We start from the raw sequence: 25,881 nt of genomic DNA on the forward strand, positions 1-25,881 counted from the left end.
TACATATGTGTGAATCAATACTGCAAACTGGATTGCTCCAACCAAGTTTTGCTGTGTGAACATATGGCAATGTGCAATCACAACAATCTGCCAATCAACATATGAGTAATGCCAAATAAGTTGCTCTTACTTGCAGTTGCAGAGTGAGCAGGGGATTCCAGTTTCCCCTGCCTCAACACGTCACACTCAAAGCGGCTGAAAGTGTCATGCACAGAGCCCGCTGCCTGCACCGTGCGCTTCTTCTTCTTCTTCTTCTTCTTGTTTTTGTTGTTTTGGTGGCTGTGTGTGAGTTTGTGTCTAATGTTAGCCTAGGTGTCGTCACTTGTTGTTTTGTTGCTGATTTCTTTTTGCCCTCCTCTCCCGGGATTCCGCTGCCGCCTGTCCGTTCTGATGTCAGGACCACGGACAGCGGCCGCGCCGCTCTTATAGCTCCGCCAGTCCCGGCACCACGTGACTCGTGCGTCAAGCCATCCCCATTGACGTCACCAAGCCGGGACTCATTCATAAGATTTCTCTGCCGGCCCTCCTCCTCCCCCCTTCCCTCCTCTCGAACCAATTAGCTGCAGTGCTCGAGCTGCTGAATGAACACAAGCTGCTGAATGAATTCGCAGTTTCCTCAGCTTCCAACATGATGTTTCCTCAGCTTCAGAAACATCATCATGGATTGGATTTCATGATAAAGTTGGGCTGTTTTTTCCCCTTCTAGAATATCTACAGACAGGCAGCAAACTAGTCATTACATGTGATCTGTGAACAGTGGTGGAATGCAGTGGTTTAGCACATAATTCTGGTCCCTGTTGTGTAGCTGTGGAAAGGCATTCTCTGTGGGCCCCTTAACAAACAAAGCTATCAAATGTAGCATGTTTTTGGGCCCTCCTGACCTGAGGTGTGTGTGTGTGTGTGTGCGTGACACACACACACACACACACACACACACACACACACACACACACACACACACACACACACACACAGGGCAATGCAAGGATCTTCCTGTCTTAACTGAGTCTCCTCCCTAATTAAACACTGTATCCCCAGAACCAAATATACACACAACGTTTATGTCAATACAGCCCCTTTTCTGCTCATCATGCTCTGAATCAGGAATCCCTTGCAGTGAGTCACCTCCCAAAGTTCAGCAAGCTGCTGCACGGTGTCTACCTGCTCATTACACACAGCCTAGGGGTCAAGAAACAAAGACCATGTGTATTTAGGAAGGGTGTAGTCTCCCTTTGCAAGACCATCCACCACAGCACTGTGCAAGAAGGTCTGGCTAGTCCACACAGCATTCAGGGATGGGAGAAAAACATGTTCTGGTTTATTGGCATTTCTTTAAACCAATTACAATCGTCATGGGCGGTGCTAAGATCTGGATGCAATGATAGTGCCTCTGCAAAAGTAATTTCAGGAAGGAACTTGTTTTGATAGAACATGTGTAAGTTCAATGGTTGTTTTAGCTGTGCAACAGAAAACTCATACTGGACAGATAGTCTAGTCTAACACCGATTGGACATTGGCAAAGGACATGCTTCCAGCGGAATTTTCTGTGGCTCCGGACTAATCCTGGAAGTGGAAGAAGTACACAGACAGGGGAGGGTGTGGAGATAGAACCGGGTGAAATCTAGGCAAAAGACCTTAGCTGGCTAGGGTGTGGAACTAAGTAAAATTACCATAAAGTTTTTTTTAGTTGTCCAGCCAAATGAATGATAGGAAGGACACTGGAAATCTGGCAATTAGATGTTTTAGTAATGCAATTTATCTACATACAAAATCTGTGCCAGTCTGTGTAAATGTTGCTGCAAGCAAATATTTGCTGTTGGAATGCACATAATTCCTTTAAAAAGCAGATTAAATTAAGTAATAATAATAATAATATTTCCATGCATCAGTATGTTTGCATGCAGAAAGGCACAAATGTGTCACCAAAAAAGTCATCAGAATGCAGAAAATGAAGCTTGTGATGTTCTGGGGGACAACCCAGAAAACAACATTTTTTGCTAGAAGTAGAGATCTTAACCCCTCACTATCCGCGAGCTGCCTGTCCCCTGAACATACTGTAAAGAAGAAAAAAAAAAACTAGTCTCCTTTTGTTTGAAAAAATGTGTATGTCAACAAGAAGGAACATCACCCAACATCGCTTAGAGCACCTTTGAAAAAGCTTATACTTTTTGACAAAATTAGTGCCAAAAAATGACTTGTTGTGTCTGAAAGCAAAACAGGGACACTAACCACGATGTCAGTAATTATAGAAATATGCAGAACTAGGCCAGTCCCTCTAAAACTCAAATGGGGGTACGCAAACCCTTATGGGTAATTTGGAGCACTGCAGGACAGTGCTGTAATGTATGTGATATGCGGGTATACGCAGTAAACCCACTAAGAAAACTTCAGGATTTCCATAAACCCACTTAAAAATGCCCAATGACCCACAACAACATCATTTCCATTTTTTTTGTATATATTTTGAATCATCATCTGTTTTTTTCCTTCACATAAAGGTATTTCCACTGTAAAGTGGTGCATAAAAGTGTATTAGAATGTAGGAAATGAAGCTTTGATGCTCAAAACTTATCTTGCAGTAAATATTGTTTAGCGACAGAGATATTAAGAAATGTAGGGCAAGAGACAGGGCAGAAATATAGTTAAAATCACTACTGTGCACAGGACTTGACTTTAGGGAAATAAGAAGGGGGTCGTTAGGTTACAAAATATGGGGTCATTTTGTGTAGTTGTTTTGTGTTTTTTTGTTTGTTTGCTATGTTATTTGTTGATTGCTTTTCCATAGCCTAGCCTAGACCGATCGATATTCAGATTCTACACACTCCAAAACAGGTGGTGAAGAAGAAGGGTTTTTTTTGTAAGAAGTAACGTTTTTTATTTTATTTTTAATATTATTAATTATTGTCCAATTTTAATTAAAAACAAAAACAATTAGGGCACAATGTGGTTGTACAATTATCAAAAGTGTTGACAATTTTGAGGTAGTAAGAAGTTAGTTAGTAGTTTTTTTTATTTATATCTATTCTTACTGTACAATAGTGATACAAACAAGAAGACGAGGAGGAAGAAGTAAAAGAAGCTTTACCATCATCGATTTCTAAGGGAACGGTTACCGTCATAGTAGCTGTGGATGTTACCACCTGAGAGGCGAAACTCAGGGCGAAACGATTGTGCGCGCATGCTCACTGGAGACGGAACTGCTCAGAGTAGCAGGGAATGGGTTCAGCTCTTTCGGCTCAGCCACTCTGACACAGACATGCATTGACAACGTTAGCCGCTGTGTATTTCTCTTCGTGGACCAGGCAGTGTAGACGTAGTGTTTGTTTGTAACGTCGTAGTAGCTTAAAAAAACAAAACAAATGGTAAGTTAACGTTCCTGCTTGTCTTTCTCGTTAAAAAAGCCGAGGGGGCTAGGCGCTAAGCTAATGCTAGCAAGGTGTACGGTTTCAGGAAGTGTCCCACCTGCGCTACCTTCACCTGGCTTCTGTCAGCATATAGCCTGCAAGCTAACAGGCCCTATAACAGCATAAGGTGGGAAATAGTCTTGTATATCTAACATACTGTAGGCCTTTCAATTAGCGTGTGTATATGTGTACTGCTATCTCTGTAACGTTATCTTAATGATACTCACTTTATGTTCAAATTGAGCCTCCTCGTTGCAGGTAACGAGTTAAGGCCCTGGTATTAGTCGGTGTCAACAATAGAGGTGACAGTTAGATGGCTGTTACTCACATGACTGTTTCTAGCTGCCTGCCAACCTACAGCTGTTTGCACAGCAATCAGTTATTATCAGATTAGAATGCAAAGCATATATTAATTTGTTACTGTTGGATTTTTACACCACATGGCTGAAAGTATGTGTCCAAATAATATATATAAATGGCTACTAATGCTCCTGTAATTCCAATTGCTATAATGACAATTGTTGCTGGCACTCAGAAGTTGCTAACTTGGTCGGCGCAACAAGATCTTTTGTTGTTTGATTAAGTTAAAATGTGTGTAATCCATTTACTTTGCACTGTAGAGATGTTGGGTTTAATTTTTATTTTTAAAGAAGATGTAACACCCTGTGTAATTTTGATGTTTAACAGAAAATGAGCTGTGGGTTCTGTTTTCTTGCTGTTCAAAAATACCAGGTTTTAGACAGATATGCTAACTGCATGCAATGTTATGTTAATTGTTGAAAAAGCGTATCACCTTTAAATGTCTGAGTCTGGAACTGGAACTGTGAAGCTGTGACTAAATCATATACACTAAAGTTTTCTTTGCACCTAACAAATGGGACACATTTTGAAATAGCTGATCAGTCAATAAATAGTTATCCTCCATCCAAGTGTCCTGCTGCTGTAAAACAAACAGGATCTACACCTCCCACACTGTCTCTTTGTCATTCAGAGCGTACAGAGGTAAAGACATGTAGCAGGTGGATGTAAGTAAAGATCACTAGTAGATGGGACAGTAGATTTATGTTGTGGTTGTGTGTGTTGTAGAGTTGTATTAAAGCTGCAATAGTCCCAGAGTCATTGTCGTTTACGATGATAGTCACTCAAGTTTGTGTGTGTGCGTGCGTGTGTGAGTGAGATATCACAGAAATCTGATAATTTAAAGGGATTAATCAATTATTGGCCATGCACAGCATCTGGATATGCCCAGTTTATGAAGTTTTGATAGACAGTGTTGGGCAAGTTACTTTTAAAAAGTGATTAGTTAGTTATTAGTTACTTCTTCCAAAAAAAGTAACTAAATTAGATACTCAGTTACAAATGATAAAATAACTAGTTACTTCAGAAAATAACTAATATGTTACTTTCAAGTACATTTTTAAATGCTCAAATGTGACCCCACCCCCACACATCTTTAATTGAATTTAAAATGCACTTGCTTGTTCAATTATTTATGATAAATCTGAATATTATAATGAAATGGACACTTAATACAGTACATTATTAACAGAAACAATATACACACATCTAAACTGTTTTAATGTTGCTGTGGGACAAAGTGAGACTAGCCTCATATCAAATGCCATGTATGTAGTTGTTATGTTTATATAGTGCATCGATACAAATAACAACATGGATATTTTGGAACTTTGGATATTTATTGCCCCTCAACAGGCCACAACTTGGCAAAACTAAATAATGCTTGTTAATAACTATAGCAAAAATAAATAACAAATATTTACACTATTTGTAGTGCCAACAACATATGGCCTGATGTTTATACTTTTGCACCATAGTGGAAAATCTTTCCAACACCCGCCCAACTCTACCTCTGATTGGCTTACCATGAAATTTTACTCAACCTCAGCCAATCGTTAGCATTTATGCGCTTTTCTTGTGCACTGCCCACTAACCATGGAAGAAGAAAAGTCTTTGCCTTTTGGCTCAGAGATCTAGTTGGTCTGAAGAGAAAAAAACAGCTTTAATTATGGTAATGCGCCGCATTTTGGCAGTAAAGGTAACAACGTTATTAATATGGGAAGAGTAATCAAATAGATGACTTGTTATTGAAAAAGATCACCGCTTATAGTTAATGTGTTAGCATACAATTGCCTAGTTACATATTCAGCAGACAAATTTTATGTCAACCCACATTAACCCTAACCCTAATTAAGTCCTTTGCAGCCATCTGGGAGACTCGATGGCTACAGACTGCCACGGTAAAGGTTGGGATTGACGAAGGCAGCCAAGGACTTGTAGCAAGATAACCTAACCTCCCTTTAAAATATAACACCCTATCCATTATACCACAGTGAAGGATCTCTTCAGAATGTCCAATGTCATATTGTTCAGTTATCAGAGAATTTCTCCCAAGTTCTCAGCTAAATGGGATGGGCAAAATTAGTGTTCTAAAACTGGAAAGTGGCAGTGGTTTAATCAGGCAGAGGGCGGTGAATGTGCTTGTGTAACTAAAAAAATGACTCAGAGAGGACACTTTATTTTTATTTTTTTTCAGGAACAATAATTTCTCAACTGTGTAAAGGCTTCCTGCGTCATCAGTGGACCTTATTGGTCTAAAATGATAAAAGCCTCGACCTTCGCTTTACGGAAAGCCAAAGCCAGCACGTAACATCAGTATTAAAATCTAATTATGAAAATTGAAAGCGGATTTGATGAAGGTATTTAGACGGACTTAAGACTTTACATTGATAAAGGCAGAACCGCAATACTCCTACCATCGAATTGCAATAAATGAAAATTTGAAAATCATATCGGGACAAATGTACATTGTCCCCAGCCCTATCACTTTTCTCATTTATTGGCAGATAGATCAATATTTAATGTATATTAAATCAAATAACGTCAATAATGCTTTCCCTTGTTTTTAATTGTCTGTGTCCCTGTATGTGTGTAGATGCGTTTCATGCTGCTTTTCAGCCGGCAGGGGAAGTTGCGTCTGCAGAAGTGGTACACCGCCACAGCGGAGCGCGACAAGAAGAAGATGGTCAGGGAGCTGATGCAGATTGTGCTCGCCCGCAAGCCAAAGATGTGCAGCTTCCTCGAATGGAGGGACCTCAAGATTGTCTACAAAAGGTAAAGAAAAAGTCAAATCATAAACTCTCAAAACGTTGCACTCGTTTCTACTGGCCAGCTGGAAGTGTCTCCCAGAAGTGTCTGTGTCAGTGATTCTTTTAACGAGGTACTTTATTTTTACATCATTCTCACCTTCTTTTTCTTATCACTGGCTGAGTGAGAATATTAAAGACAGCCCCTTAACCAGCCATCCAGCCAAGAGTTTCATTTTGTTGTTTGAATAGAATAGAATAGAATGTCTTTTATTGTCTTGGCAATAAAGATTTTCTGTCTCTCATAAAAGAAAAACTGTTCTCATTCACACATTCACTAGTCTCGCTTTGCTAGAGACTAGCCGGACCCTCTAGACTGCTAGAGGGTCTGGCTAGTCCACACAGCATTCCGGGAAGGGAGAAAAACATGCCAATCATCTTGGGCGTTGCTAAGCGCCAGCAACAGTGCCTCGGCAAAAATAGCCTCGGGAAGGAACTTGTTTTAGTGGAACATGTGTACGTTCAAAACTAGTCATGCAACAGAAAACTCAGATTGGACAGATAGCTAGTTGTCTGGATTTACACTGCAGAGATCTGAGGATTAGTTAACAGTTCACCATAGTCCTCAGAAATCCACCAGAGTTTAGAATTACAACAGAAAGAAAGAGGAAGGTGACCGGACATCCTACCGACTAGAGGGACATCAGGTAGAATTTCCAGCAGATACAGAGAAATCCTAGAAGTGGAACCTTGTGCGTATAGACTACACATTCACATACTTGCACATTGAGATGCAAAAATAGCTGTTCAATTGTTTTTTAATTACAAAAACAATTAAATGCTGGCCATCTGTATTCATTTTAATGAGCAGTGACTGCTCAGTTACTCATTGCAGTTCAAACTAGTGTTTATTTAACATGACAGGCTGTCTGAATATCATTATCAACCTAAAGCTCCGGCATATGTTTATAATGCAAAAAACAGTAAATAAAGATTTGATTCCCCATTTAAGCCATTTAATATTTGACATTATGAAGAGCTTAGCGACCCAATTTTACCCCTATTCCAAGTTTAATTAAGTCCCCAGTAATTAAAATGTTATTAACTAAAACAATTCAGTTTTCAATTCATAGTCACAATAAAGAGAACGGAAGTGTGACCAGAAAGAGTAGTTGTAGTAGTTCATGGAGTAGCAGGGCGTTACGGGGTGTACCAGGGCGGGACAGGGTGTTGCAGGACGTAGCAGGACCACGGTGACAGCTGCAACCATGATTTAGGTGCCACCCTAATCCAATGAAAAATGCGGGGCAAAAAGACATAAGGACTCGGGGGAATAAGCTCTCCAGCGCTAAATTAAACATTTCTGCAACAAAGATACTCACAGATGGAACGAGAGAGGAGAGAGAAGTTCCCCAGCAGTCTAAAACTAGAACAGCATAAAAAGGCAAACCGGAGCCAGTTCTAACCCCCCTGCCAGTCAGGCCACAGTCCACACTAGAAGACCAGATTTAATTAAATTAAAAAATGAACCATGATTTGAAGGCCCCCCTGCATTGACTCTGAGGACCTCCTACGGTCCCCAGACCCCCTGTTGAAGATCCCTGAGCTAGATGAACCTGTGTATGTTTGGCAAAAATAAGAGAAATTTGTAAATTGATTGGTGTAGTTATAGTTGGTGATTATTTTCTGTCTACCGACAAGAGGCACTTTACTCTTTACTCTTTACTTTTCTTCCCACGGACTAATGAGAAGTTCTCCTCCGTTTGTCCGTGGGCTTAGCCGCATTTGATTTTAGGTGGGTGGAAAGGGTGAGACCCAGCAGTCCACCCTCATTGATCTAAACACACACACACACACACACACACACACACACACACACATACACACATACACACAGTGTGTCAGGGCTCATTACTGTTGAAGAGCAGAACGCAGAGGTGGGCTGAGTAAACAAAGCAGCGTGTGCGTGGGCAGGTGGGTGGGTGGTGCGGCGAGCACACAGGGATATCCTGCAGTGGAGATGGACTGAGGGAATACCTCACTAGCAGTAGAAGCTCTGCCGTTTGCCAGGAAACCACCGGTTAACCCTTTTACTGCCTGCCATTTTGACAAATTAAATGTGAAATGTGCATCCACTGTTTAGGAAGTGTAAACCATGTATAAAATCAGTCCTAACATGCAAGATGAAGTAGAACTACAATGATTAGTCCTACAATTTACTATTATAAAGTAAAAGCTTCATCTTGCAATACAGATTGAATTAAAGTGTGCACAGGGCTGATACGTAAACAACCTTTTAATTAATTTCTTCACACACAAAAAGAGACAGGGTGTTACTCTTCAAATATATATGTTAAATGCCCATTTGGCTTTAAAAAAAAAAAAATCCTGGCATATGAACTTGTTTTATGTAAATGGAGATCAATAAATACATTAATTCATTGAATTTAAAATTTCAAGATTTATTTATGTAAATAAATAAAAAATCTCATTAAATGGCAGAATAAGGAAATGGAACAAAATGTCCCTTTTAACTTTGACTTTATACACGCAACTTAAGTGCAAATTGAATTAATCACTTTTCAAACTCAATATTTTATTTGAATACATTTTATTTAATTTATATTCTTTATTGATCCCCTATGGGAAAATTACAAGTTTCAATTTCAATAAAACACTGTCAAATGCTGCGGTATATAGACTTAATAATGTCTGGGTTTATTAAGGCAAAGGTTAACGAAAAAAAGTGTCCTAAGGCAGGCAAAAGGAAACATAAACCACTTGCAAAACTGAAGACACCACAAGGATGAAGAGATGCAGGGAATAACTCCGGGAGAAACGATGATGAACCGACAAGAGACAAAGAAAGCGCAGAGATTAAATACACAAGGTAATGAGAGACAGGAGGAACACGTCAGGGCGGAGAAGACAATCTGAGGCGGGAAAACACAAGGCAGGACAAAAACTCAAGACATGACGCAGGAGACACACACACTACAAAGTGAACAGGAAACTGAAGCATGAAACATACACACTGATGGAATGGGGTAAATACAACAGAGAACACAGGAACACATGACTGTGAACCACAAGAAAACAGGAAATGAATTAGCAAATTAAACTGGAAAAATCACTACAGAAACCACAACCATGACTAACAGAATGGATTTTAAGCTATTTCCAACGAAAGAAATGCCAAACAAATAGTTTTAGGTTCTGACATGTGAGTTTATGTTTCTCAGTCTTAGATTGTAGTATATTGAATAATATTGGGTTTTAGACTGTTGGTTGGACAAACTATGCCTTTTAATTAAGTCATCTTTAAGACTCTTTAAAACTTTAAAACCTCGGATCCAATAACAGAAGATGTGATTTTTGCAGTAATTTACATGGTTGCATTGTTGTTACTGTTTCTTCTGGACAACCGTCTTAACTATTCCCTTTGCATGAAGGTGAAGTGCAGGTAGACAAAAATGTCAGCTGATAGTTTAGTTATTTCAACAAACATATTTGCATTTGCATGCAGAATCTGAGAAAGAGATGAATAGCCAGAAAAACATATTCAGGAGATGTACAAAGAGATTCAGATGAAAAGGCTTTGCAGGAAATGAGGCATCAAAAAGGCCACGAGCCAGAAAAACACTACGACAACAACTCCAGGAGCTCTACAAACAGTATGACGGACAGATTTGGGGCGTCATGTGTAGGGGAGGATAACCAGCATGGGAAACGGGATCCTGGTTAAGAACAGTCCAGAAGTATGGCTGGGCAATATATTGTTATTATATCAATATATGAGGCTAGAAAATGTCAAGAATATCATGATATCTGATTTTCTCCATATTGCCCAGCTCTGAACAGAAGTACTTGTAAATGTTGCCCAGCAGCGCCCATACAGTAAAGCCATTAGTTTGTTTCCTCTAAGGCACTATCTAGTGGCATTTAAAAGGAACTACAGCTCAACATTTTTTAGCTTTGATAAGAGACAGTAGACACAATAATTGGTACTTCAGATATATGTATATGTATGTTTTCACTTGGTTAAAACAGGGCGTGTTTTAGTCTTTTTTTCCTGGTTTACCATGGAGAAGAATTAATTTTGTCCAGGACTGGATATCGATTTTAATACTTTTTAGGCACAGACCAAATTGCCTCTAAATTATCAAAAAATGCCACATCATTCAATACCCAATTTCAAAACCAAAGGAGTAAATCTCATCAATGCAGTGAGCAAAGCACGCAGCATGTTTCTATCAAGATCTCTGATGTTTGTGATTGGCTGTGAAATGAAAGATTGGTGTCTTAAAGTTTAATGTTACAATTTATTTTAGTTTTTTATAAAATTGTTATCGAACCAGTATTAATGTCACGGTATTAATAGCTGTATCAAACGATACCCAACCCAGATTTTAAACATTTTGTCAGATTTTATTGTATCGTTTAAATATTGTGTGTGTGTGTGTGTGTGTGTGTGTGTGTGTGTGTGTGTGTGTGTGTGTGTGTGTGTGTGTGTGTGTGTGTGTGTGTGTGTGTGTGTGTGTGTGTGTGTGTGTGTGTGTGTGTGTGTGTGTGTGTGTGTGTGTGTGTGTGTGTGTGTGTGTGTGTGTGTGTGTGTGTGTGTGTGTGTGTGTGTGTGTAATTGTATGCAGGTACGCCAGCCTGTATTTCTGTTGTGCAATCGAAGAGCAGGACAATGAGCTGATCACACTGGAAGTCATCCACCGCTTCGTAGAGCTTCTGGATAAATACTTTGGCAGTGTAAGTCATAGATCCGTGAATCCCTGCATTGTTCGTGCTCTGTTTGCTCTTTTTAGTTGGTTGTTGACTATCACAATATTGATATTATGTGCGATAAAGAGATACCAAAGTGTACTCAGTTCTTCTGCTTTCAGTATTCTGCTAAAATACAACAAATTGCTTGTAGAATTTAAAACAGACAAAAGGAAATCATTTCTAGCCTTCTTCTTTTGAACAAATACACACGAAATAAAAGGTACCACTAAAAAGACACTTTCTTTCAACTAACAAAAAACATCGCAGTCTATTGCGATAAATCGCAGCCTTTCGCTATGTGTGTGTTGCATCTGTGCTAAACTAATATTACAGAGTTAAGTGAGAGGGTTACCTCCCAATAAACATAAATAATTAAAACCTTGCTGTAGCAAGTATTGATGCTCTGTGTGTGTTTTGTGCAGGTATGTGAGCTGGACATCATCTTTAACTTTGAGAAGGCCTACTTCATCCTCGATGAGTTCCTGATGGGAGGAGAGATCCAGGATACGTCTAAGAAAAGCGTCCTCAAAGCCATCGAACAGGCTGACCTACTGCAGGAGGTACCCTGGCCTTTAGGCTTTCACTTCTCCTTCTATATCAGTTAGCAGATTATCACAAACATAAAGGAACATATTTGACTGTTTTTTCCACTTAGAATGACTCAAACCAATTAATTAATAATCAAAACAGTGATTAATTTGTGGTTGACAACTAATTGATTAGTTTTTGCCAACCTAGTAAATGATGCCATTGACCTGTGTTTTTCACACAGGAATTTTTCACTGAAATTCTATTGATGTTAGCGGGGGGTGTCTTTATTTCAGGCGAGGCGTCTTCTGTAATACTCTATACAAAGCCCTGACAGCAAAATCATTTTTTAAGCTAAAATGTTCCAATTTCCCACTATTGGCTGAGTGTTGCGCAACTCCAAGCCAGTTTTCTATGATTGGTCATCTGGTCAAAGTGGGCAGGACTGGAGTGGTTGTTCTTTTTAAAGCTACTGCGGCGTTAACATTGTTGCAGCGGTTTGATTTCGCCCTGGAGCTCGGTCTGGAAACCTGCATGTTCAATTTTCCTGCTTCAGTTCACAATTTTGTGGGAGCCAATCACAAACTGGCATATCTACCTGGCACGCTATTGGCGGGTTTAACACAGTCACGATAGAAAAGCGACCAGTAGCTTCTTGTTTACATTCAACATAGCGGCCACTGAAGCGCAGCGACCCGTTGATGCCGCTGTCAGTTCTACGTCATCCAGATTGTTGGTCTGATTGGTTGAAGGACCATCCAATTGCGTACAGAGTCATTTGAAATACGCCCGTTGGTCATGCCTCTTGTGCAGAGAAAATACAGCTCAGACTCGCCAATCTCAAATCTATTGAGCTTGGCTTGGTCTGGTGATAGCCAGACTAGTTCAGAATTCATCTACATTGTCTATTTTTTTTTTGTTTGTTCTACAGATGCAGTTTCTAACATCCATTTATTTCCTGTAGTTCATTAGCTCAGATTATATGGTCAAAAATATAGGGTTTTTAATTGGACACTGCCTGATAACACAATAGGTGGAGAAGCTTATGGATCTAAACAGACCTTCAGCTTTCAGTGATTGGCAATTTTTTTGAGTGCTCCGACCCACATGCACATTTTGGTTGCTACTAAAATAGTAGTGAGGTTTTTATTATCCTAAAATGATAGTCTCTGGCTGCCATGGACTGCAATATGTTTGTTTTGCTATCAACATTTCTGAATGTTTAACGGTTGCCTAATGCCATAATGTCACATGATTTGAAAAAAGTGACTGTAGTGGTTTGATAAATGTTTTTTAAATGTGTCCTCCATCCTCACATATCTGTGTTTCTTTTTGACAGGAGGACGAGTCCCCCAGGAGTGTGTTGGAGGAGATGGGCCTGGCGTAGTACACAGTGGCCGTGTGAGAGACTATAGATACTATAAGGCGGAGGGCTGGTTGAGAGGGTGGTGGGGGGGGGGGATCGGACACACAATCTGGGATTGAACATGCTTGGACTGACACCGTTGGTTCTGTGTATCTTTGGCTCTGTCAACTGCTGTACAGTGTTTAACTGGGAAGGAGACTCAGTTAAGAATGGAACATCCTTGCGTTGCCTTGCGTGTGTGTGTGTGTGTGTGTGCACGTGCGCTTGTGAGTGCATGGCATCGGGGGGTTGTGTGTTCCGATTTTTAAAGTTTGTCAGGCACTGCAAGCAAACGGGGACTAGGTCAGGGAATTGGGTAATTAGATAAAAGTGGCATCAGCTAAATGATAAGTCTGATGCTATTTCATGTTTTTCTATTTTCATCAATTCTCATGAAAAGACTAACACTAACAACGTGTTGGTTCATCTCGCACGCAAAATTCTTTGACTTTCCTAAGATGACGGTGACACTCCAATTCCATTGGTTCCTGCCCAAGATGTTCATGTTTAAAAGAGCTATGCAGATATAATTAATTTGAAACAAAACAAGAAACAGCTGGCTATTGTAGTTTTACATTGTTACTCAAACAGGAGGAATGAGTGTATTTCTTGGGGACTATATTCAACGGCGGATTAATCCACATTGTAGTTTTAGTGTTTATCTCAGGCAGCAGGATGGTGTATGTGCTACTGAATCTAAATATACCACAGTGTGTGTGTGTGTGTGTGTGTTTTCATGATAATGAATGAACATGTCACGCAGTGCAAGAGTGTGACTTAATTTAATTTAATTTTAAGCTTTGTGGGCCAGAGGAAGATTTTATCAGGCTTTTAGTGCGTTGTATTTATACTCAGAAGTCGGAAACACGCCCCCCTGAAGTTTGTGTTTTATTAAGCCAATCGTACACAGTCCTGTGGACATGTCGCCACGCAGTTTGTATGCACAAAAAAACAGCGTAATGCGTTATCAACTGGTCAGAAAAATGTGGAACATAACTTTTTAAAGTAAAATTCTTTGCTTATACAAACCGGTTTTTATAACAGCGTTGGCCATCGTTCCGCTTAGTTGTGTGTGTGATAACATGAAACAAGGCAAATAGCACACAACGTGCAGGTGAAAAGCAAACTGAATGTGGGTTCCTCCACTGAAGTGTGTTCTCACCAATATAACGGGTGTGTCACACAGGAACCATGTTAACACAGCAAAAGTTGTGTTTAAATAGTAATTCTCTTTAATCCGCAGCACAGTGGCCCAGTGGTAATGGCCTCACAGCAAGAAGGCACCGGGTTTGAACCCTGGTTGTCCCGGGCCTTCCTGTGTCAAGTTTGCATGTTCTCCCTGCGTCTGCATGGGTTTTCTCTGGGTGCTCCGGTTCCCCTCCCTTTCTACCAAGCTAATGTGTGATGAGTATCTGGTGAGCCCCCCCCACACCCTCCCTCCCTGTCATTATCATAATCTTCTAATTCTAATAATCCTGAGGTGTTGTCAAAAACATCCCTCTCAATATATTATTACAGTTATGTAAACTACACTTGGTGTTTTAATTTTTTTTTCTTCTTCTCATAAAGGCAGAGTTGTACTGTTTGGAAGTTATTCCTATATCTGTGATTGCCCCATCTTTCAGTGGGCCCAGTGGGGATGGACTGCATTGTGGATTGTGAATAATGAACCAAAGACATTTTGAGATTTGCATCACAGCCTTGTTTACATATTAGCCATGCATATGTACCGCAAGCGGACTGATGTACCAGACGAGATGGAAATGTCAAGTCTGTCTTATGCAAGTTAACATGCAACAGAGAGTTTTCCTCCCAGACACCAGGAAGCAGCCACTGAGACAGGCGGGTGGGGGGGTTCAGCTGGTACTACAGACTGGTACTACTGTTGGGACTGAAATCCAAGGCAACTAGAAGAAACTGAATTTTAGACAATGGTACATGCTTTTATAATGTTTAATCATTTTGAATGTGTGGTTGTTACTGATGTTTGTGATCTAAATTTAGGATCTGTTTGAAATGGCAGCCTAGGCAAGATGACCAGCCACTGCTAGAGTGATGGAAATCAGTAAAGTTAAAGAGCAGGATCAGATATGAATGCTCTTCCTGCAAGTGGTGCTTTGTTCAACTTGGTTAAGCCCAGGTCAGACCAAAGATTTGCGACGAGACAGAACCTTTTTAGACCATAGCTGCGGTCTGAACCGGCCCATCTCAAACTTGAATCAAACCAGCTAATGGCGTCGCTGCGACACAGCTGGTCAGTTCTCCAGAGGCTGGTTTTAGAACGTAAGGGACGTCACCTTTTTCAACAGCCAATAGAGGAGTCAGCTGGTCAAGTCAGCTACAATCTCTAGAAATATAATGATCCTTAATCTATTTTATTTCTATGTTACAAACTGTCAACTGGTTGAAACTGAGTTTTAGACCGTTTTGTCTCATCGCATTGTCCTAACTGGACGGTCTTTGGTTTGGACTGGGCTTTACAATGTCATTTAATTTAAGCAAAGTGCATTTCTTAAACAGTAGAATGCCTGCAACCAGTTTTGAGCATATTCTTTAGCACCATGGTCACGGTGGCTCCATACCTCAGGTTTCAGATCATGGTTTAGTCTATCAACGCGCTGTATACATTTTGTTCCCTTGATCAAGTGGGAAAGTTTTTTGTTTTTTTTTCTATTTCAACTTGCCTTCATTTGACTTAGTCCAGATCAGCTTGTAATCAGACAAATCATTTAGTGTCGGTGACCAAACGCACAAACCTCTTAAGACGATGCTCACACGTAGGGTTGGGGTTCGACGGCATTTTATTGAATCTGAATCCAGAATTGAATCCACTCTTTGAATCCAAATCTTTTTTGTATAGATTAACCTTGAAGATTTGTAACCAAATTTACAAAAATAATCAAAGCCCAACTTGTGTAATCTACTTACTTTGCAAAACTTGCTTTCTATTTTCTTGATCCAAGTACTGGTACAAGTCAGACTATTAAACTGACAAACAGAAACTATTGACATGATGTAAACAAATGTTACGTTACATTTTTTGAGTCAGTTAACATAAATTGGCTTCAGTTGAAATAATGTGTTGCCGTTAAACATGATAAATGTTTATTTTAACTCTGCAAGACCAAATATTCTGGAACTAGATCCAAAACAGGCACAGCAATCAGAGCCCAACTCTACTCACACCAACAATTCAGAGGGCAGGGTTTCCTTCAGAAAAGTTGGTAAGCCTGGTGGCGAGTTTCTTTTATTTCTCTTCATCGAGGCTCCGGCTGGGGACCAGAATCGGGAAATTGAGAATGTAAAAAAGCTGTAAGACAGATTCCATAGAACCCTACATTAAGTCAGCTCTAAAAGCTAACTGGAGATGTCAAAATATGACGATGTTTCCAACCGAGCCGCCCCACTGTAACTGCAGTTTCAAAATTTTCTTTTAAAAAAACATTCCAAACTAACTCCCAGTGGCTTAAGGGGCAACCTAGGCCCGGTGGGTCACCAGGCCTGCAATACACTGGGGGAAACCCTGGCGTCAATATTTGAACTGTATGTATAATTTACCTTGTGTGTTTGTGTTCTGCCGTAATCTTATGCATGACATGTTTATTTTATAAAAGGATGTGGACCGGGACGAGTATGTTACTATAAAGTTCTTTGCAATCAGATGCTGGGTTTGTACAAACACTCAGAATATGGCCATCACGTAAAGTGCGGCAGATCTCTTCCTAGAAAACTATTATCTAAGTTTTTAAAAATCAGCAAACGTTCTTCAACTGATTTATCTGAAATATTCATAAAATTCTATTTCTTATCAAGCTCCTAAGTTTTCTATTACCTCCCCATTGACTATTGGTTAAGAGCTAGACTGTCTCTACAAAAGCCTGTTTGTCTTGACGTTACTATTGATGCTGTGACGATGTATCACTGTCAGTGCTTTCATAAAACTTTCATCTAAAATAGGGCTGGGTGATGTGCTACCTTACGACTGTATGAATGATCATGTGACTCAGCTGAAACGGATATTTTTGGAAACTGTTTTCTTTGAAGCTACATCTCAATATTAATTCCAGATATTGTTTCAGTGGCTGTCACTGACTAGGGTTTTCAAACATTTTCCATTCATCCTAGAGAGAAAGATCTTCCTTGTATTGCCTCAAAATGTATGCATGTTTTTTTTTCATCCTTATAATGTCCTCTCAAGAGTTCTGGATAGACATCTCCTGATTTCTAGGAAATTAATTTTCTTTGTTTTCTGCTCATACGTGACCTGCTGATCATGTCGGTTGCTTATTAAGAAAACTTCTGAGTAAATATTGGACTGCGACACTACGTTCTTTAAGAAGAACTACATCCTCAAATGGGACCTATTTGCAGGCGTACCTCCTGTGTGTTTAAAAAAAAAAAAAAAAAAAAACTGCTGCAGGACATTGAGCCTGAACCTGTCTCAAAGAGTCAGTTCGACGACCACAGCGCCGCCGTCTGTACACAGCAGGGACTAATCCCTTACTTTCCTCTGCTCAACTCTGAATGTCAGTCTGTGTTTTAAGGGCTCACTGTGTGATCTGATTGTTTTCTTTGTCAGCATGTGGGGGAACAACTGGGGAAAAAACACAAGGGGTACGATATGTTGAACTGTTGCAAAACAAAGACACCAGATTGTAGCTGATATGTGCTGAGCAGCATTAGGGGCAACATGTTTGACTTCTGAGACTCATTTCATAGAGTTTCTCTATGAACTTGTTAGACATCCTAATTTTAAGTGTTGCCTTTTCCTCATACTTTTTATTTGAATCTCACAATTTAAATATTAGGGGTGTGCAAAAAAAATCAAATTTGTATTCTAATCCCAATTCAACCTCAACTAAAGGCTAACAAGTTTTAGCATCCTCCTGGCTCGTACCGCTCCCACGCCTTCCCGATCTCTCTCCAACGGTTTAGTTTCTATAGTCATGATGCAATAACGGCTCGCAATTTCAGACGGTGTCTCTTTTGAAGGCATTTCTGGTGGTGTACGACACACACATTAAATGACAGAGGTAACATTCCCACCTCCACACAACTGGCCCTAGTCTGTTAGAAAGTTAGCAGAGATAACTTTCTGATTTTACTTTCAGAAAGGGGCTTCCAGATGTTTGACGTCCTGATGAGCGCTTTTTTTGAAGAGCCCCTATTATGCTTTTTGGTATTTTTCCTGTCTTTTAGCGTGTTATATAGTTTTTTGAGTATGTAATAGATGTATCAAGTACAAAAAACATTTCACTCCAAATGGAGCTTATTCTCCCACAGACTTTTCCTCAACTGTCTGAAATGTCTCGTGTGCGGGCCAGCTGACCAATCAGAGCAGACCGGGCTTTTCAGGAAGACGCGCCAAGAGAGTGTTTCAGGCAAAGGTGCTGCAGCAATGGGCAGTATGAGAAACACCATTTTTTTTGAACATCAAAGCATGTACACCTATTCTAGTACTCCCCGGGAGTATAAATATGACACTGAAAGGAGTATATTAGGAGCTCCTAAAGCGTTGTTATCCTGCTCACATATTTCTGTACATTTGAGCATACACCCTCCTAAGGTTTTGTCATTAACCCCGGCCTCTGCTCCCCCCTTTCTTCCTCCAAAGAGACTTTGAATAGTGTGTTGAATGTTTTTGGGTGAGTTTGTATTTAATGCCCAGTTTGGACTTTGTGTTTTGGTTAATCAGCTCATCATATGCAATGACTTAATCAATTTGGTGGTTGTCTTGTTTATAAATTGGTTCTTGTGAAAGAGAATGAAAATTTTGATTTGAAATCTTTGTTAAAAGTTGTTTGGAGGAAGATAGGACGAGACATGTGAATGGTTTACAGAGCTGTCAAGGGGCCTTGGGGTAGGAAAGTAAAAGCTCAATAATGCAGGCTAAAGGGACTCTGTGTGTGAATGTAATTTTATAAAGAAATAAACCATTTTAAGCTGAATAAAATGTTCTGATGTTTTGTAACCGTGATTTTGTGCATGTGTGCAACCATATGTCAAATCAACAGGCAATGCACGTAAAAATGCAAAGCATGGAAAAAAACGTTATTCCAAAGTCCTTATTAAAGGTACAGTTAGTAAGTTTTGTTTTGTTTTTTGTTTTCTTTCTTTTTTTTAAATAGCAATTGGCAATTACGGGTTCAAAACCTTTCTCGGCCAACAAGGAAGCCAAAGCAGCATTGGGCGGGTTTCAGACAAAGTCACAGCTGAAAACATTGTTACGTCAGTAGATGCGGCGGTTATTTGTGTGATGGAGCCGTGCGCTCGCAGCATTATGAACCAACACATGACAAAAAAACGTTATACGTTCCTGAAACAAAGCGAGCACTCAGGACCAGTGATGGACTGGCTGTCTGGAATTAGGACAAATGCAGGATGGTCCGAAAATTATTTTATTCACGAAGCCACAAATATTCAAGCTTGTACTGTGGTGAATTGCATGGAAAGGCAGACTTACTAATGAGTTAATAACTAATAGGGCCGTTTTTCGATCTTAGTCCATCACTGATCAGGAGACTAGTAAAAGGTTGTATGCTTACAACCAAAGCAAGGACAAATGAGTACATGTAAACAACTGACCCGATGATAACATAAATAGTCATATAGATTGATAAAGTTTAACAGTTATTCAATATTGTGCCAAAGCAAATAAGTAAAAACTGTTAGTGTGTGTAAAGCATGGCCATGTTGTTTTAAAAGTCCTGATGCTGACTTTTGGCTGTTTGAACACAAGAGGTCAGTGTTGACCTACCGCAGATCTCAACACTTCAGAAATCACAGACTGCATGTTTGTAAAAACAATATTATTTTAATAAATATAAATACAGCAAAATACAAATCTAACTTGGCAAGAAAAACATGTAAAAATAGATGAAAAAAACATTTGTTCTGGGTATTTATGCAGTGCATCGTTGCCTGTTTTGTCAGACAACAGTAAAATTATTTCATGAATACATTTCCTTCATATTTCTTTCTGTTTTGTCAACCACAAACATTCAAGGTAATAAATTAACAGCAAACATAAACTCTCAGTCAATCATATTCCCAACGTCTGTCATGTTAAGTCTGTGTTTCCCTTTGCCCCAGTCTTCTTGTTTATTAAGTAGCGTACATTATAGTATAGTGAATAAGTCTGTCGAGTCAAATGAAGCCTGGACAATGGGTCTGGTGTGGTCTTCACGTGGAGTATGAGCAGCAGTAGTCGGACACAGTGGAATGAAGGCGGGTCTTATTGTTGTTGAGGCTGGTTGAACTGACCCATGAACAGAACAGCACCTAAACACAGGAAGTGAAACATTAGACACACCACACCTGGGACGTGTTGAGCCCAGACAAAACGTAGCAATACAGGTTCATTTTTTAAACTAAAAAGTTGGTTTGTCAAACACCCTGTTGTGTGCGCAAGCACTCTGCCTTTTTTACTACCACGAGTTTACAGACACGGCTCTGCTGATTGGCCATTGTTCGGTAACCTTGGTTCCCTGAGTGAAGAGACTATCTCTTTAGGGCAAGGCCGCCCAGAGACCGTACCAATCACAGTAAATGATTGGACCCATGCACACCCGGGCCTATATGCCAGAGAATGGACCACGTGCCCCAGTGGGTCGGTCCCCCATACATATGGAATGTGTATAGTAACTCTGTGGCGAGAGAGTCTCGATTTGATTGCGAGCACCAGTTACACAGCCAATAAAAGAGTTCGTCTAAATCCACGACCTTCCACCTTCTAGGATTGCTCCGTTGACTGGAGATTCCGCTGTATGTCCTCCTTTTTTTGACCGGATGTCCGGCACCTTTCCCTTCCTTTGTGTCTAAACAACGCTGGATTTCTGAGGACTACATCTCTGCAGGGTAAATCCAGACAACTAGCTAGACTATCTGTCCAATCTGAGTTTTCTGTTGCACGACTAAAACAACTTCTGAACGTTCACATATTCCACCAAAACAAGTTCCTTCCCGAGGCTATTTTGCAGAGGCACCGTGGCTCCGTCCGGTGCTTAGCACCGGCCAATACTATTGTGATCGGTTTAAAGGTATGGCAATAAACCAGAGCACGTATTTCTCCCATCCCAGAATGCTGTGTGGACTAGCCAGACCCTCCTCCGCAGCGCTGTGGAGGAAGGTCTGGCAATGAGGGACACTCACCAAACGAGAGCAAACAAAGCTGTTTCACACTATGCAGAGGAAACGTTATACAACACGGAAACATATAACCGTGCACACCGTTTTGAGATTGAACGTGTCCATGCTAAAAATGGAATATCAAAATAAAACATAATAAGAGTGTTACCTGTTTGTTTGTGCTGGATGAGGAAGAGGAAGGGTCGGTCTAGAGTAATCTCCTCCACCGCCATGCGAGAAAACATCACCGCAGCTAATGGAGGGAAGGAATGAAAACCAGTCTGTAATGTATGTAGCTGTGGGATCCCGTCATTGTTTTTTTTGTTTTTTTTTCCTAGAGCCCCGGATACTTCTCAATACTTTTGTGTGTCATAAGTTTATCAAACACAAAATACATTTAGGAATTTGTACCATATATGCATAGCATTATAGTGTTAAGTCTTAAAGGAGGGGGATGGGTGAGATTTAGTGTTGGGCCTACCTGTTGCTGCTGCTCCCTTGGTTCCTTGCTCATTCACCTCAATCTTCACTCTCTGCAGAACCTTCGACACACACAGCCTCTCGTCAGCTGGAGGGCAGAAACACACACTGATTAGACACTTTTTATATTTGAAAAACATTCCTTGTACCGAGAAAAGCAATTTTAAAACCTGCCCTAAAATAACATGGATGAATGAAAGTACGTTACCCAGTATGGATACAACGTCTGATCTTAACTATTAGTCAGAATAATTAATAATTTCTGCTTTTTTAACTCAAAAATTTGGTAAAACGTCATGAATTTGTTTTATTGACCATGAATTTAAAAAAAAAGTTTAAAAAATTGACAAAACCTTTTTTTTTTTTTTTTAAGTGTCTGAAACATCAACAAAGAATGCACCCAAAAAGTTATTTTCAATTTTGGCCTGAAGGACAAGAAGTTCATGGTTGACAGGAAGACAACACAAGGGTTGAAAAACCTTTGGTGTGTATCCAGCTAATGAAATATATCCATGCACCATACTCTACATTATACACTATGTGTAGTTACAGCTATGAACTGTAGTTTAACATGCTCTGTTCTGGTAAAGTTCCAACCTAACTAGCTGTTCTTCCTACTATATAGGAGGTTAACTCACTGTTGATGCGTGTGAAGTCAGCAGTAGCCAGGTTGAACATGTCTCCCAGACCCATGTTAAGCAGAGCAGTCTTCAAGTCCACCTCAGAGTTCAGCGTAAACCTGCAAAAACACACACAAACCCTCAGTTTTCATCTTGGTTGCTCAAGCCTTTTAAAATCAACATGTCACAAAGGACTGTAACACTACACTAAGTCAATGTGAAAGTATTTTCTAAATAACTTCATTTTAGCTACCCACAAACAGTCTGAGCCTGTCTCCCTTACCTGGGCATGGCCAGCTGTCGCTTAACATTTCTCAGCTCCATTCTCCATTGCTTAATCCGCTGGCTGCTCAGATCTGCACTGAGCGTGCTCAGTGGAACTTCAGGCTCAAAGGGCGATACCAGGAGCATGCTCAGTGAGTCTCCCTCGTATGGAACCTCAATGACATCATAGTCCACCCCCTCGGGAGTCACAAACTCGCCTGTTGTTTGAAGAGGAGGAGACAAATGTACTTAGTTTTTATTTTTTTCAAGTAGCACAAAGTTTGCCATCTTTGGAACCCAATGGAAAATGTAGATAAAGTTCACTGAGTCATTGGTTGAACCTACCATAGTTGAAGCGGTTGGTGAGTCTCATCATGTGCACGGGTACATTGCTGCCGTTGGCACAGTGGAACATCCTCTCCTGGGTCATTTTGGGGTCAAAGGGAACCTTCCAGAGACCCTTGAAGTCGAGGGCATTAAGGAGGACCAGACGGGTCTCATCAGACAGAGATCCAGATGCCAGGAACTCGGGGATGGCACCTGCAGAAGAAAATCAATCAATCAATTAAGATTTATTTATAGAGTAGTTTTCAAACATAACAAAATGCAATTCAAAGTGCTGAAAACAGCAGGCAAAAACAAAAAGAGATGAGAAAAAAATAGATTTAGAGAATAATATATACACTAGTGAAACGCTCTCATATACATTTCACTTTCTTTAGTGTATATGATGTAAGCAGAAATCAAAGGAAACCTGGCCACTTCAAACAAAATTGCAGAGGAGTCCTTTAAGAATCGTGCAGACGACATGCTGTCAGCCAGTTGTACCTCCAGTGTGGTCGGAGACCCAGGAGTTGACGACGCGGACTGCCTCCTCTGGCTTGCTGAAGTCCACCTGATTAGGGTGGGTCTGGAAGGCCTTGGCCAGGGCCCTGCGGAATCCCTTCTCCAGGCTCATCTTCCTCTCCACCATGACCGCGCTTGCTGTCTCCACCCCCTCCTCACTGGAAACGTCCCGCTGCAGGAGACGCTGCTGCCGGGACATCCCTCGCTCTGCACAAGAGGCAATGTTGTTTATGGTTAGTAAGTAAGTAAGTTATTTATGAAATACCTTTTAAAACCAGGATTACCAGTGGGGGAAGTAACATTTTCAAGAATTAAAATCTGCAGAATTTCAGCTTGGAAAGGTATTTTGCTTGGGGTGGAGTTGTGTTGACATTCTTAGTTCAATTTTTTTGTTAAAAAAACGGGAAGAAACCTGCAGAAGAATCTTCAGAATTCTGTGTCCACATTTCCTAATCCTAATTATTTGAACCTAGCCTACGTATCACTCACCTTGCAGAGAAAAGCCCATCGCAGCAGTTAAGGCCTTGCGGGTGTTTCCAGCTGCACCGAGCTGAGCCATGGCCAGGACGGAGGCCACGCCGTACGGGGACAAGGCCATGTTTTTGTCCACAGAGTCCTGGGCAAGCTGCGAGAAGACCTTTAGGCCAAAGTCAGTCTGTTTATCCTGCAGAGAGCCCAGTCCCACTCTGCTCAACGTCAGCAACAGGAAAATAGACACGCAAAGCATCCTGGGTAAGAAAGAAGAGAATAGGTGTAAGTTTAATCTTGGTTGGTTTGTATTCTAACAATTGAATTTTGACAGCTAAAAGTAAAAACTTAGGTAATCCTTGTAAATATGTTGAATGGATATCTCCAGTCCAAAAATGTTGCCCCATGTGCTCTTTAAAGATGAAGAAACTGTTAGGTAACAGTAAGTCTGTTGGATTGCTCAACACTGCAGAGGGAATCTAAACAGCTTGCAGATGTGTTCAATAAAAAATGTAGGAGTAGGAAAAGAAGCCAAGGATATTCTTTCTGTGTGTGTCTGTGTGTGTGTGCCTGTGTGTGTGCCTGTGTGTGCGCATGTGCATGCGCGTTTGTGTGACTCATGAATGTGTATAAATTCACGTCAAGGTGTCTGGAAATTGTGTGCGTCAGTAACATCGGTGTTCCACTGCAGACATCAATGGTGCACACTGAGGGTAGAGCAGCTCCTAATACTGTAGCAGCAGCAACGTACACTTGCTGCTGATCACAGGTCAGTGCTGGGACCTCAGCCTCTGTTTGCATTAGCAATCACATTGAGCTTTGAACACACACACCCTCACTGATCACCACAGAGGACTACACACAGGTTGACTTCCCATGTTGCGCCATAGTGGCCTCAGAAAAGCCACTGGCCATGGATAAATACACTATAGTATCTCAAAATTGTACCTTAACACCGCTTGCTATACTTAAAGGCACAAAAATAATCCCATACTAGCAATAATATAGTATAACATAAGTCGCTCCTTGTCATTCCCCCTCTCTCTTCCCATTCCTGTCTTCAACCATCCTGTCGAATAAAGGCCTAAAATGTCCCCAAAAAGTCATTTATGGGTATAAAATTGAATCGAATCTGTCAATCGAAATGTTTAATCGCACGATTGTCCAGTAAATTTGTGATTAATTGAACATGTAAATGTTCTTTGAAAGGGACATTTTCAAGTGTTTAATGCTCAATGGGTATTTGAGATTGGACGTCCGCCACTGGTGACTCAGCTCACATCGTCTTGTGGAGAGAACCATCTGGAAAAGCTTCTAAACTTAACTTGCCGTTCTAAAGACCCTTCTCTTTATCAATTTCTACTCAAGGAGTTATGTTTCTGCTAGCCATCCACAACGTTAATGCCGCTTCGCTGCCTGATTTCCCAAACTATAGAGTGGCCTGAGGCCCCAAACACAGAATATGCATGTGTTTATCACACATCAAAAATAATTAGTGGAGTTAAAAATGAATGTGTTAACTTGTTCATTCACTTTGAAAGCTAGTATAAAATGACTCCACCTACTCCACCTCAGTAGAAATAATAATAAATCCTCAGCACCCTTTCTAGAAATATAGAAAAGTTTTTTATTTAAACTATGCAAGAGGACCACAATATTTTTAAAACCCTGGTTACGGCTTTTAATAACTCTTTCAATGCTGTATGTTCAAAATCTCCAAAATCGCCAGACAACCCTGTTATTCCTTGGGTTTTTGTTATACCATGTCATAACAGTAAGGAACACATTGGAAAATTAATAATAATGTTGACTTTATTGCTATAATGAAAGACTGACGTTGACTTGATTCCATCCCCTGTGGG

At 40.4% G+C, this 25,881-nt stretch overlaps 3 protein-coding genes and 1 long non-coding RNA gene across 8 annotated transcripts in view; 2 read left to right on the forward strand and 2 right to left on the reverse strand.

Annotated features, from left to right (window-relative positions):
• vgf (VGF nerve growth factor inducible) overlaps positions 1-395 on the reverse strand; it is a 6,227-nt gene extending 5,832 nt beyond the window's left edge. The window contains exon 1 of the mRNA XM_034856734.1: positions 131-395. The gene's annotated coding sequence lies outside the window, so the exon portion shown is untranslated. The remainder of the gene's footprint in view (positions 1-130) is intronic.
• A 2,786-nt stretch (positions 396-3,181) lies between these two features.
• ap1s1 (adaptor related protein complex 1 subunit sigma 1) lies at positions 3,182-13,425 on the forward strand. 3 transcript variants are annotated; one of them, XM_034856901.1, is made up of 6 exons: positions 3,182-3,362; positions 3,451-3,531; positions 6,358-6,536; positions 11,158-11,266; positions 11,704-11,841; positions 13,149-13,425. In XM_034856901.1, exons 3-6 carry the CDS (start codon positions 6,358-6,360, stop codon positions 13,194-13,196), a joined length of 474 nt encoding a protein of 157 aa, XP_034712792.1. In that variant the 5' UTR covers positions 3,182-3,362; positions 3,451-3,531; the 3' UTR covers positions 13,197-13,425. The 3 variants fall into 3 exon arrangements, with proteins under 3 accessions (XP_034712792.1, XP_034712791.1, XP_034712793.1); XM_034856900.1 differs by lacking the exon at positions 3,451-3,531; XM_034856902.1 differs by lacking the exons at positions 3,182-3,362; positions 3,451-3,531 and adding an exon at positions 4,396-4,429.
• serpine1 (serpin peptidase inhibitor, clade E (nexin, plasminogen activator inhibitor type 1), member 1) lies at positions 13,406-24,300 on the reverse strand. 3 transcript variants are annotated; one of them, XR_004654572.1, is made up of 9 exons: positions 24,041-24,300; positions 23,534-23,758; positions 23,051-23,245; positions 22,725-22,923; positions 22,460-22,560; positions 21,823-21,909; positions 21,511-21,594; positions 20,393-20,495; positions 13,406-13,430 (listed from the first exon to the last, which is right to left on the reverse strand). XR_004654572.1 is itself a non-coding variant. In XM_034856809.1 (8 exons), exons 1-8 carry the CDS (start codon positions 24,276-24,278, stop codon positions 20,449-20,451), a joined length of 1,176 nt encoding a protein of 391 aa, XP_034712700.1. In that variant the 5' UTR covers positions 24,279-24,300; the 3' UTR covers positions 20,199-20,448. The 3 variants fall into 3 exon arrangements, 1 of the variants encoding a protein (XP_034712700.1); XR_004654573.1 differs by having other exon boundaries at positions 13,409-13,426; XM_034856809.1 differs by lacking the exon at positions 13,406-13,430 and having other exon boundaries at positions 20,199-20,495.
• Positions 13,452-25,881, forward strand: part of LOC117934879 — a 19,271-nt gene continuing 6,841 nt past the window's right edge. The window contains exon 1 of the long non-coding RNA XR_004654581.1: positions 13,452-14,097. This is a non-coding gene — a long non-coding RNA (uncharacterized LOC117934879). The remainder of the gene's footprint in view (positions 14,098-25,881) is intronic.

Source organism: Etheostoma cragini, chromosome 19 (genome assembly GCF_013103735.1).
Source record: "Etheostoma cragini isolate CJK2018 chromosome 19, CSU_Ecrag_1.0, whole genome shotgun sequence".
Classification (NCBI taxonomy): domain Eukaryota; kingdom Metazoa; phylum Chordata; class Actinopteri; order Perciformes; family Percidae; genus Etheostoma; species Etheostoma cragini.

Coding starts and splice junctions, on each gene's coding strand:
- ap1s1 (XM_034856900.1), top strand. Junction 6,537..11,157: donor CTCAAGATTGTCTACAAAAG/GTAAAGAAAAAG, acceptor AATTGTATGCAG/GTACGCCAGCCTGTATTTCT. Junction 11,842..13,148: donor AGGCTGACCTACTGCAGGAG/GTACCCTGGCCT, acceptor TCTTTTTGACAG/GAGGACGAGTCCCCCAGGAG.
- serpine1 (XM_034856809.1), bottom strand. CDS start 24,278: ATGCTTTGCGTGTCTATTTTCCTGTTGCTGACGTTGAGCAGAGTGGGA. Junction 22,561..22,724: donor CGACAGCTGGCCATGCCCAG/GTAAGGGAGACA, acceptor GTGTTTTTGCAG/GTTTACGCTGAACTCTGAGG. Junction 20,496..21,510: donor CATCCAGCACAAACAAACAG/GTAACACTCTTA, acceptor TCCTGTGTTTAG/GTGCTGTTCTGTTCATGGGT.